This window comes from Lynx rufus, unplaced genomic scaffold (assembly GCF_022079265.1).
Source record: "Lynx rufus isolate CCGP_SWC_20201006 ecotype Redwood Valley unplaced genomic scaffold, mLynRuf1.p SCAF_4, whole genome shotgun sequence".
NCBI lineage: Eukaryota > Metazoa > Chordata > Mammalia > Carnivora > Felidae > Lynx > Lynx rufus.
In genome coordinates, this window is record NW_025814856.1 from 81236693 (window position 1) to 81249559 (window position 12867).

Consider the following 12867-nt stretch of genomic DNA (forward strand, 5'->3'; position numbering starts at 1 on the left):
CGGCTCAGGTCATGATCTCGGGGTTTGTGAGTTTGAGCCCAGCTGCATGCTCTGTGCTGACAGCTCAGAGCCTGGAGCGGGCTTCAGATTCTGTGTCTTCCTCTCTCTCTGCCCCTCCCCACTCATACTCTGTCTCTGAAAAATAAATAAACATTAAAAAAAAACTTTAAAAAAATTCTCTCAAAAGCAGCACAGAGAGACAAATGAACAGAAAATATAACAGAGAGGTACTGAAAAGTGAGTGAGAAAATATAGTTTATATCTGAACTGAGTTCTAGAAGGCAAGACCAGAGAGAATGTAGAGAGGCAAATTTCAAAGAATAATGCCTCACTAACCTCACCTTAATTCCAGCCTTGTAAAGACTCTTACCTCATTTTCTCTTGCCTTTGATCTGCTTCCCAGTCTCTCTGTTAGCCAAACTTACCCAGAAATAGAGGTCACAGGCACCTTGTGGACACCATCTGCATAGGTCAGCATCTTGAGCTAGTTCACAGTGGACAAAAGTGGGCAATAGATCTGGTGAGGGCAAATGAAACAAATCCAGCATGGTATTTTCTTCCAAAGCGTTTGAAGTTTGACTTTCCACATTTAAAACTTCATTTCAGTAATTAATTTGTCTGTAGTGTGTAATAGGGCTTAATTTTCAAAATATGTAAAAACTTCAACAAAATGGAAAGGTCAACCTACCAAATGGGAGAAATTGTCGCAAATCATTTATCTGATAAAGAGTGAATATCCAAAATATATCCTACAACTCAATAGCAAAAAATAAAAAAAAAAAAACACCAATCTATTTAAAAATGGACCGAGGATCTGAACAGACATTTTCCCAAACAAGACAAACAGGAGGTCAACAGGTACATGAAAAGAGGCTCAACTATCACTGATCATCAGGGGGATGCAAATCAAAACCACAATGAGATATCTCTTCACACCTGTCAGAATGGCTGTTATCAAAAAGACAAGAAATATCAAGTGTTGGCGAGGATGTGGACAAAAAGGAACACTTACACACTATTGACGAGAGTGTAAGCTGGCGCAGCAACTATGGAAAACAGTGTAGAGTGTCCTAAAAAAATTAAAAATAGAACTACCGAATTTATCAAATTGAAGCTGCCTCAGACCTTCACGTATTCATACAAATTGTATTTTTGTAATTAATATATTCATCTTCCTTCTCATCTTCATTTCCTGTTCAGGCGGGTACAGATTCTCCTAGTTTTCCTCAACTCTTTTGTTGTGATTTTTATCACCCGTATTTTCTTGGCAATCTCAATTCTTTTGTCTTCATGACACTGATGTCAGAATTTGGAGTTCCCATTGCTATGTTGGGTTCCATAGTTTTTGACATTTCAAAACTTAACCCATTTTCTTTATTTAGTTTTATGTTTTTGACATTCCTTAAAATACTTTCTCCTCATCATAATTGAATTTTGGTATAGTCAACAATTATGAATACATAAAACATAAAATTAATCTGAATTTAAGGCACACCAAAAGCAATCAAGTGTATCACCACATTCACTCATACTAATACTACATACCTAGTTCTACTGAAGAATATGTTTAAGAGATTTGTCACTGGAACACTTGTTCCTTCAGGTCGCTTCGCTGTACCAGTGACAATTGTGTGTGCTTTTTGTTTGGAACCACCAGACTGCCAGAACAAGCTACATCAGACACACTAAATATGTGATTTGATAGATGGGGAATCATGAAACACAAGACTTCACTGTAGATGTATTTGTTTATTGTAGTGGTACCACAGATTTGTGCCCTTCAAATATAGGTATTCTGGTTAAGTTAAATTACATTTCAAGTGTTCCTATCAAAGAAATAGTTCTAATTGTAAATACTGCATTAACTCATGCATTTCTGACATTTTGAAACATCTTGTAATTCGAAAGAATTTTCCAGATACTAACTTACACATTTCACACCATGTTACCCTTCCACTATTCACATATTTCTTGTGCCAGGGGCCGTAGGATAGTCTATAATATAACTTCTAAACTGTACCTATATGTCATGACTCCAATTAGGTCCACATGGTAGATAGTAAAAAGTATTTCTAGAAGTCATTCTTTGCTGGGACAGCAGCTAGCAATAACTTAAGTGAACACAGAGTGACTGCAGATTACATAAAAATACCCAACTAAACTTAACTGCATTGCGTCTCCAAATTGACTTCCCATTAGCCAAATCCCCCAAAATGCTCACAGCCACTGCAATGACAATCTACACGAGAAATATGGAGAGGTAGTCAGAATAAAAAGGAATGGAGATCGTAACCATCTGGTCACAGTATCTTTTCAAACTTTACAAAAACATGTGACCAGGTGAACCCATTTCTAGTTCCCCCACAGGGCCTTGGAAGAGGCTTATACAAGTGAAAGGTCCTATACTTGTGGCTGTGGCCCTAGGTGAGGAGTGGAGTTTCAATGTTATTATTTTCACACAGATAACCAATGGTCTCAGCACATTTATTGAAAAGTCCATTTTTTTCCCTCTTTTGATCTGCGGTGCCAACTGCTGTATATTGAGTTTCATATAATCGGGAACCCATATTCATTTGTGCTCACTGCATATGGTTCCTCTTTCCCCTCAGGGTTAGTTCCTTTTTTTAAATTTCATGGTCTCTTAGTGATTTCTTTTATTTCCTATAAGTCCAATAACACAAGAAAATTATGTTTTATGCTGGATCTGGCTGTTTTACAGGAAAAGGGCCTCCCAGAATGTCTAATATTCCATATAGTCAGAAGCATATGTGTCTGTCCTTGGGGTTTTAAATTTAGGTATCAGGTTTTTCACTTTGACAATGCCTGGTCAATCTTGATGGTCCCTTATCCTTAGCTATATTTTTGAAACATTTTATTTTTCTACATTTATTAAATATATACATCTTGTATTCTATAGCTGATAATTCCAATATCTGAAGTCTCTATGAGTCTGATTCTGGTTATCTGCTGTTTCTGTTGACTCACTGGGTTCTGCTTTCTCACAATATTAGTGACTTATGATTATAAACATATGTTAAATGTGCCTTTATCTGTTGTAATTCTTTGAAGCCTGACTTAAAGGAGGTTTATTTTTTCCTTCAGGAGAACATTTATTTGAATTTGTTTCTTCTAGGTGCCTGGGAGCACTTTTAATGCAGGACCACTTGTTGGCTTGAAGTTTTTCAAATCAAACGGAAGTATGAATTTGGACCACATATTCTTGAGAGCCAGACTATGGTTCCAAATTTTGGTGAGAGAATTCCCCTGCCATCATTACTCTAGGCTAAGATTGAAACAAATGAGAAAATAATTTTTTTCTAGTTCACCTTTCTGTTGAGGGTCTAGCTATTTGAGGATCAGTCATAGCTTTATGCATGAGTTTCCTTTCACAGTGCTTTAGAAACTATCTGTGATACATCACAGACAGATATTTTTTATAAAATACGATCAAAATTAGTTACTAGAAAAATGGAATGCTGCTTAGATGTTACTGCACTGTAAATTTACTATAAAAGTTTCTAAATACTCTTAATTTCTGTACGTATCTCAACATGGATTGGCAACAGGTAATTTGTGGACCCATCTGCAAACTCCACTTCGAGTAGTACTATCCTATCATCTTTCCCACCTTGGGCAGAGCCTAAGCTTTATCTCCTATTTCAACATCCCACAGAGCCATCAAAATGGAAGTTTAAGGTCTGTTGAAATGGGAGATGTCAGAGTCCTGGGTGGGTTGGGCACTTAGTGGCTTAACTTTGGATTCCTGCTTTGACTTCATTTTGTACACCTATAGACTTGTGTTTATATCTCACTAGTTTGACAATGTATTAAAAGAGGTTCCTCCGTGATCCAGTGCTCCCTCTCCTCACTGAATGTATGTGTATGTTCACCAAAACACATGCACGAGAGTAATTTTAACCACATTTCCGTAGTTGTCCCAAAATGAAAATAGCCAAAGTTTCCATTAACAATAATAGATAAATAAATTGTGATCCCAACGATATACTATATAGTAGTAAGAATGAACAAACTATTGCTACATGCAATGACATGGATGATTCTTACAAACGTGATGTTGGGCCAAAGAAGCCAGATATAAAATCATGTATGTTGCATAGCTATGCTTACATGAACTTTAAAAGCAGGTAAAACTAACCATCTTGAAGACACATTATGTCCCTGTTTAAAATCTCTTCCATGTCTTGGGGAAGAGTGATGGTTCCCAGGGGTCACAGGCACTTCTGCCTAATGTTCTCTGAATATTGCTCACAGAGGGGTCTTCTGTTTGTGAAAATGCATTGAGCATGATTTTTTCACTGTTTTGTGCATATTTATACTTCATTAAAAAGTTTACTTAATAGAAGGTATTTTATTTTATTTATTAAAAAAATTTTTTAATGTTTATTTATGTTTTGAGAGAGAGGGTGAGACAGAGTGTGAACAGGGGAGGAGCAGAGAGATAGGGAGACAGAACCAGAAGCAGGCTCCAGGCTCTGAGCTGTCAGCACAGCTCGAACTGTGGGGCTCGAACTCACAAGCTGGGAGATCATGGCTGGGAGATCATGGGAGTCAGACGCCCAACCCACTGAGACACCCAGGCATCCCAATAAAAGGTATTTTAAAAATAGTTTATCGAACCGCAACAGTCATCAAGCTTCAAAAGCCTGAAAACTGGGCATCACCTTCTCTCTCCCCTTAGCCCTGGGTCCAGTGATTCAGTTTATCACCCAGGGCTGTGGGTCTTTTAAATATTCTCAGTTCCACCCCCCTTCTGCCTTCTCCTCCCAGACCATCATCTTTCACCTGAACTACTTGTACCACATCTGAATCCTCTTCCTGCATCTACCTTCCTGCTCCCAATCTACTGTAACCAACATGACCCTCCAAATCTATGACCATGACCTCAGTATAGGTCCCTGCTTATAATCCCTCCCGTGCCTCACCATTACATTCAGGAAGGAGACCACAGTCCTTGCTGTAGTTGACAAGGCCCTGCCCGGTCTGTCCACTGCTGTGCTCACAGCTCATCAGGGCCAGTCTCCCTTGATGTTCTTTACTCCACCAGCCCTGACATTCTTTCAGGCCTTCAATCTACCACTTTTGTTTGTTTGTTTAAATTCAAATTAGTTAACATACAGTGTAGTCTTGGCTTCAGGAGTAGAATCCAGTGATTCCTCACTTCCATATAACACCCTGGGCTCATCCCAACAAGTGCCCTCCTTAATGCCCAACACCCATTTAGCCCATCTGCCCCACCCCCCTCCCCTCCAGCAACCCTCAGTTTGTTCTCTGTATTCAAGAGTCTCTTATGGTTTGCCTCCTTCTCTGTTTTTCTCTTATTTTTGCTTCCCTTCCCTTATGTTCATCTGTTTGGTTTCTTTAATTCCACATATGAATGAAATCATGTGATATCTGTCTTTCTCTGATTGACTTATTTCTCTTAGCATAATACCCTCCAGTTCCATCCACATTGTTGCAAATGGCAAGATTTCATTCTTTTTGATTGCCAAGTCATATTCCATTTGTGTGTGTGTGTGTGTGTGTGTGTGTGTGTGTGTGTGTATCCATTCATAGGTCATTGGACATTGGACATTTGGGCTCTTTTCCATAATTTGGCTATTGTTGATAGCACTGCTGCCAACATGGGGTGCACATGCTCCTTCAAACAAGCATTTTTGTATCCTTTGGATAAATTCCTAGTAGTGCAATTTCTGGATCATAGGGTAGTTCTATTTACCACTTTGCTTCCCAATAGGCTACTTCTTACATGTAGGTGTTTTGGCCCCAAATATTTTTTTTCTCCTTCTCTCAGCATTTAAAAAAATGTTCACTTATTTTTGAGAGAGAGAGAGAGAGAGAGAGAGAGAGAGAGAGTGTGTGTGTGTGTGTGTGTGTGTGTGTGTGAGCAGGTGTGGGGCAGAGACAGAGGGAGACAGAGGATCCAAAGCTGGCCCTGTGCTGCTTTGGATCTCTTCCATGTCTTGGGGCCCACTGGGCCAACATGTGGGTCTCGAACTCACAAACCAAAGTTTCATTCCCTAAAGACTTAGCTAACCCCTTTTTTTTTTTTTTTGCTTAAGAGTCTCAACTTCTTCAGATTGTATCATGTCTTACAAGTAATAGGTTTTTATAAGTTTACTTCTATGTAGGGAAGGGTTTCCTTTTATTTGGTCCTTTATTACTAATTTGGAGCCTAAAGAGTTGGCTGATTCCTGTTTGTTCTCTTTCTCCCTCCCTCTCCCCCTCCTTTTCCCTCTCCCCCTCCTTTTCCCTCTCCCCCTCCCTCTCTCTCTCTATCTATATATATGTATATATACATATATATATTTGTATAATTTTGTATATTGTCTGCTTGACTTTTACATAGTAAATAAGAGTAGAGATTTACTTTCTCATACATATCAAAATGTTTGCTACTTGGACTCAAAAGATCAGTGAAAGGCAGACAGTGAGTGAACTCTTGCAACTTTTAAATGTAATTCAATGTCTGTTTTGTATTTTATCTAGATTCATCTTCTCCCAATGATTTGAAAGTTGTGGATCTGATTTATTATATGTACATAAATATAGAATCTATGTATTTCCCATTGTGTTCTGATTATTCAAATTCAGTACTGGGCAATAATTTTTACTTATTAGCAAGAAAGGATTTATAGGCTAAGAATGCTTAAGTGTAATTTTTTTGGTAGAGTAATTGCCACTTCAGAGCAGTTTTAATTAAAAAGGAATCTTACCCCATTTTAAATTCCCTTATCCACAAATTTAGTCATTTTCACCCCTGACACTTATTTTTTGCAGATTTTTTTATGTAAGCCAATTTTTCTTGAAAAGCATTTCAAGAAAATTGAAGGGTTGTAGATTTTGTGGACCAAATATTCTTGAAGATGTTTATTATGACTCAGTAAATAGAAATAAGATCTAAGACTTAGCACAGGAGCTTGGAAACTGGAAGTTTCGAATTGTAACCTACTTTTCCTCCAATAAATTGTGAACTTAAACTGCTCAACTAGGAAGATGCTAATTTCTTTTTAATTATATATATATATAAATATATATATATTTATTTTAGAGAAATATATATATATTTATTTATTTATTTTAGAGAAAGTGAGAATGCATGAGGGGGCAAGAGGGGCAGAGTGAGAGAGAGAATCTTAAGCAGGCTCATGCTCTGCACAGAGCCTGATGCATGGCTCTATCCCACTACCCTGGGATCATGACCTGAGCCAAAATCAAGAGTCTGACACTCAACTGACTGAGCCACCCAGGTGTCCCCAAAGATGCTAATTCCTAATGTTCATGGTGATTCTATATAGGCCCTTTGCATTTTCCTGATTTATTTATAAGATTATTAAAATGTATTAATAATAGCTAGTTGAACTGGGTTTGACCATGAAAATATCAGAGATGTGTGAACTTGGACCTCTATTACTTTAAGGGCACAAGTACTCATGCTTGTGCAAAGGACTGCTAAGTGGGGTGTACCAGCATCTACCTTTCTCTTAAGCAACTCAACACCACTCATTATTTAAACAGTCTCTATGCCTGTTAATGAACAACCATGGGCCTGAAGTCAGAGATTTGAGCCTGAGTAGTTAAAAGAGTATGAAAGTCACCAAAATGCACATAGCAAGGTAATGTTGTAAAAAGTTAAGAAAGCACAAACAAAGGGAAAGATTGGAAAATAAACTTAGTCATATAAATTGAATGTTAAGAAAGTTATGGTAAAAGATGCAGAAGAGAGTACTTCGTATAGAATAGAAAAAGGGGGACCTCTGGGAATTGGCGACCTTCTGGGAATGAAGTGCCGGTTATGTCCTGGACCAATTATCAGTGCTTTTACTAAAGACAATTTATTTAAAGCGGCGGCCTTGGGAACAAGCATGGCCAGATTTCATCCCAGGCTCCTTTCTGAGTGCCCCTGAAAAATCACTAACCTTCTATGAATCTCAACTTTCTTTTCTAAAAAGTGAGAATAATTGTACCTACTAAACACGCTAATGTAAGGATTAAATGAGGTACTCTGACATTAGTAAAAAATAATTCTTTTTCTCATCCCTCTAACAATACCAACATGCATTCCTTAGAAGTGGTTTACAGTGGTTAAGTGCTGGGACTCTAGAATCAGACTGTTCAAGTCATAGCTCTCTCACTTATCAGCTGTGTGACCTTGGACACACAGCTTGACCTCTCTGTGCTCCATTTTCACAGTATGTAAAATGAGGCTTACACATAAAGTTGTTATGAGGATTAAGAGTTTAGTCTTTGAAGTATTTAGGACAGCACTTGGGCACATGGTAAACATGTTTAAAGTTAGCTAAAAATGTGCAATAGTTTCGGATTCGTTCTAGAAGTGATTCATTTTGTGATAGGTTATATTCACCTAACTGGACAGGAAGACATGGTAACAGTCATGCCGGCTGTGGGGTGAGTGTCTTGTAATTCTATTCAGGGCAACATTGCCTGCTGTGAACAGGTGGTGGTGGTAGTCTTCCTTCTAGCTAAGGTTGTAGATGGTTGCAGGACAGCTCTGGGTGAGAGCCTTTAGAGCCAGCAGCCAGGTTGTCCCACATCCAGCCTTTGTTACTGATATTGGGCAAATTAACATTTCTGACTGTTTCTTCCCTTGTGAAATGGAGATAATTTTTTGCCTCTGGGGGTGGTGTGAGTATTAAATGCAGTCATTTACCTACAGCCCATATAGTCTCCACCCAGCACAGAGCTGCAGTGCTAAGGATGATTACATCAAATATATAGAGCAGTCAGGCCCTCGGGGATCAAAAGAAGGAAAACGAGAAGGTAGCCAGAAGTGGGCTTTTTCTGCCAGTCTGAACTCGGTTTGGATACAAGGAAGAAAAACAATCTCCTCCTTTTGCAACCAAAGGACTATTGAAGTCTCCCCTTTGGACCCTGCCTTTCAGGCCGCCCCCTTCCCAATAGGCAAAGACACCATTCTTTCCAATTTTATAATCTACTCATTTCTGTACGTGCGGGTTTATCTGGGCTTGGTGGTAAGCCAAGGGAGGGTGGGGAGAGGCATTAAAACCTGGCAACCCAGCTCCCCCATCTCTGGATGCCGCAGGGCTCCTGCCAGCCGTCCTCGGTTAAAAACCGTGCTTTTTATTTCACTTCCCCACAGTCTCATGTGCAGCAGCTCATTACCACCCGCTTCAATCACCACTGCCAGCATCTCCCCAGAACGTTTTCCCCTTCCCCTATTTCAGGGACATTGGTCTTAGCTGACATTTAAAGGAAATAAACACTGATTTAAAAAATTACAACCTTCTCCGCCTGAAGAACCCAGCAGCAATGAATAACAGAACAGTCCAGCAAAGAGCGCCTGTCGGGGCTCAGCTCCGCCAGCCCTTCCTGCCACACAATTCCCCACACCCGAGTAGCACAAACCACCATTTCCAGGCACCACTCGAGGCTGCCAATTCCACTTTCCCTTAATCTCATTTAAAATCCGGCTACAGATGAGGCTCAGTCGCTGCGACGAGGAGCCGGGCGGGGGGCAGCAGGAGGGACGCGAGGCCTGCCTGGGAAGGGAGCGCAGGGGCCCCTCTCGGTTCGGGGCCGCGGGCGGATCCCCAGAACAAGTGCAGGCCGCCCGGGCTCCGAGGCGGGCGAGCCCCGAGGGGCGCGGGGCGCAGGCGGCTCAGACAAAGAAGCCGGCGCTAGCGCCGGCCCCACCACCTCTCTCTTTACCCCGCGCCTCCTCTCAGGAAAAAGAGGGAAATCTGAGGGCCAAAGGGGATGGTCGTCTCCTTGTGCTCCTCCAGACAGCTGGCGGGAGGTTCTCTCTCTCCGAGGTTTCTCCGTCCCTTACCGCAGATTGGCGGGCCCCGAGGCCCCCGACAGCACCCCCCCTGCCCAACCCCCTCCTCCGGCCCGCGCCCCCCCGCCGCCCTTCCGGGTGGGAACTGGGCTGAGGCGCGGGTGCCCCGGGAGGCGTACGCCCCGCGCCGCGCTAGGTGCCGGCGAGCGAGGCCGAGAGGGCGGGGGCCGGGCGGGCGCGCGCGGCGCGGCGCGCGGGGGCGGGGGAGCGGCCGGGACACGTGTGGCGGCGGCGGGGGGGACTCGGCGCCCGGGGCTTTAAGAAGGTGTGGAGGGGGGCGGGCGCTTTCCCAGGCCTGGCCGAGGGGCGTCGCGCAGAGGCGGCGGCGGCAGCGCACAGAGGCGGCGGCCGACGCGCTCTCGGCGCCCGCAGCCCGGGGCCCGCTCTCCGCCGGCCCAAAGAAACTTTGCGAGCCGTGGTCTCCCGCCGAACTTCCCGGCGGAGCTCCGCTCTCGAGTCCTCTCTGCTCCCGTCCGCCGCCTTCTCGCCTTCCCTGCGCGTGGTTCCTCCGTCCCGGCGCCTCCCAAACTGAATGAGCGAGCGGCGCTCGCGGCGCGCGGCGGCGGCGGCGGCGGCATGGAGCGCAGTTGCTGGGCCCCGCGGACTTTCCTCCTGGCGCTGTTGCTGGGGGCGACGCTGAGGGCGCGTGCGGCGGTGGGCTATTACCCCCGCTTCTCGCCCTTCTTTTTCCTGTGCACCCACCACGGGGAGCTGGAAGGGGATGGGGAGCAGGGCGAGGTGCTCATTTCTCTGCACATTGCGGGCAACCCCACCTACTACGTACCGGGACAAGAATACCATGGTAGGTACCACAGCGGCTCCGCGCTCGCCGCCCGGCCCGGTGCGCCCGCGAGCGCAGCTTTTTATCTCTTTCCTTCTTCCAAGGGGCCATTTAAACGAGAGCCAAGAGAACCCTTCCCTCAACCTAGAGCTCTGTGAAGGGACCCAGAGAACAAAGTTAGTGAGGATCGAGCAGCGAGTTGGGATTTATTCGCCACACACCACACACTCCCTTCACGCATCTGCTCGTAATGAGCCGGTTCTTGTGGGAAACGCCTGAGAATTGGGGGCTGGCGTCGTTCCCCCTCACGCCTTGTCCTTGCAGCCGACACGTTTAGTGGATGCGCGCGTCTTGTTTCCCTAACCCCGTGCTTGGATTCCAGACCTTTGTCCTGCTCCCGGTTCCCCCTGAAGGGTGGCGTTGGGGCTGGCGCGGGGCTTGGCGGACGGGCTGGTGACAGATTGACGCGCCCCGGTCCCCGGCTGCCCCGCGCCGTCGCCTGCCCGCTGCAAAGTTCCCGCTGCTCGCCAGCCAGGGGTCCCTCATTTCATCCAGTGTCAGACAGCCCTCCTGAAATGGAGCGGCTTTCTTCCAGCTCTTTATTCTTCATAAGGTGTCCTTTAAAATGTCCGTAAGATGGGTTTTAAAAAAAATTTCCTTTTACTTTTTAACGTGCTGCTTTTTTTCCAAGTGGTCTCTGTTGTGTATTGATGACTTTGTCTTTTATCTGCACAGCTTTAATTTCCAGGTAAGGGCTGTGGAAGCCCCTTATAATTTAAAGATGCCTTTTAAAAGAGGATCATTGTTATGGAGTCCTTCATCAAAATTAAACATTACTGAGGAAGTAAAATTTAGCTACAAGAAATATAATTTTGTATGGTGCATGTATATTGACTGTTTTAAGCTAGTTAGTCGTGTATGTGGGGAAAAAAGATACTGTCCATTTTCTGTTATTTCCTCTGGCACTTCTGGGCATTTCACTTCCATGGAACTTCTAAGCCACGACAGGCATTTATTTGATTAGAATTTCAAGGCAAAAATACTTATACTCAATCAAATAGAAACTATTGCCTAGTAATCTCATATTATAGTTTCGATGTCTTGTAGGCTAACAGTTATTGACATAGCAGGAGATAATCCACCCAGCAGCTGGCATTTCAGATAAACATACGTGTAAGAATGATGAGAGTCCTTAAGTTTTCTCTTTTTTTAAAAACACCTTCATATCCGCTTTAAAATGTTTTGCGTAAATAAATGCTTTCTGGGGATTTAAAATAGTGCTTTTTACAACTTTCTTGTGGCATGGTGGCAGCCTTGTCTGTAAAGCCAGGAGTCTAATTCGTTGGAATTTTAGACTTTGTAAAATTAATTTTCTGTAACTAGTCCCTTCTTTAATAAAGTGTTTAGCTCATTCTCTTCCCAATAACGTTCTGGTGTTTTTTTCTGAGGTGGTGAGAATCTTTTAAGTGGAAAGACCAGCCAGTATGATGGCAACCCAGACCTAACCTGCAGACTGATTGATTGAGCCTGTCACTTGGTGTGACCCTTAGCAAAGGGGCTTGTCTGTTATTAGTTCTAAGTGAGAGTGGTAGGTAAGTGAGCCAGAGCTGGGCTAAAAGGTATAATTGCCAGGTTGCAATGGAAGGCCATGTGATAACAAAGCCTTGTTACTGTTTTTTTTTTTTTTTTCTGTTTTCTTCATCCTTTGTAAGGTGCCATCGTAGAAAACTTAAAAATATTAAAATATGACATAGCATTTGCTTTTGCTAGATAGCTGGCAAATATAAGTCAGCCAAAGACTGACCATAATCACATCCCTAAGTCTGAAAACATAGAGTAAGAATAAAGTGTAATTCTTCAAGTTGGACATCGTGGGGGAAGCCTCAATTTCTACCTCTTTTCCGCACCGTCAGTGAAGATAGAGAAATTTTATTCTTGAGTAACTTCAAGAATATCAAATTATTATAAACTTTGAGAATTGTTCATGTCATATTTTAAATTCCTGTTACCTGTTTTATCAAATATTTAGATTTTGAAGCTGGCTGTAGCTACAGGCCTTCAGTAAGAGTTTTTCCCTGTAAAATGTTCTACAGGTAGAAGAATGGTTTAAAAATGAAATGAGGCTTACATGTGTCTCTTTTTCTTTTAGACTTAAAAAAAATAATGTTAAAGTTAATTATATGGCGTCTTTAAGAACTGAACTGATCATAGGAAAACTTAACCTATTGTACATTTCCAGTTGGCTCAT

The 12867-nt window shown here is 42.7% G+C and overlaps 1 protein-coding gene across 2 annotated transcripts in view; it reads left to right on the forward strand.

Annotated features, from left to right (window-relative positions):
• Nucleotides 1-10414: 10414 nt before the first annotated feature.
• Nucleotides 10415-12867, forward strand: part of RELN (reelin) — a 528348-nt gene continuing 525895 nt past the window's right edge. For both annotated transcript variants that reach the window (XM_047096965.1, XM_047096964.1), the window contains exon 1: nucleotides 10415-10640. In XM_047096965.1, the coding sequence (XP_046952921.1) occupies nucleotides 10415-10640 (226 nt within the window). The remainder of the gene's footprint in view (nucleotides 10641-12867) is intronic.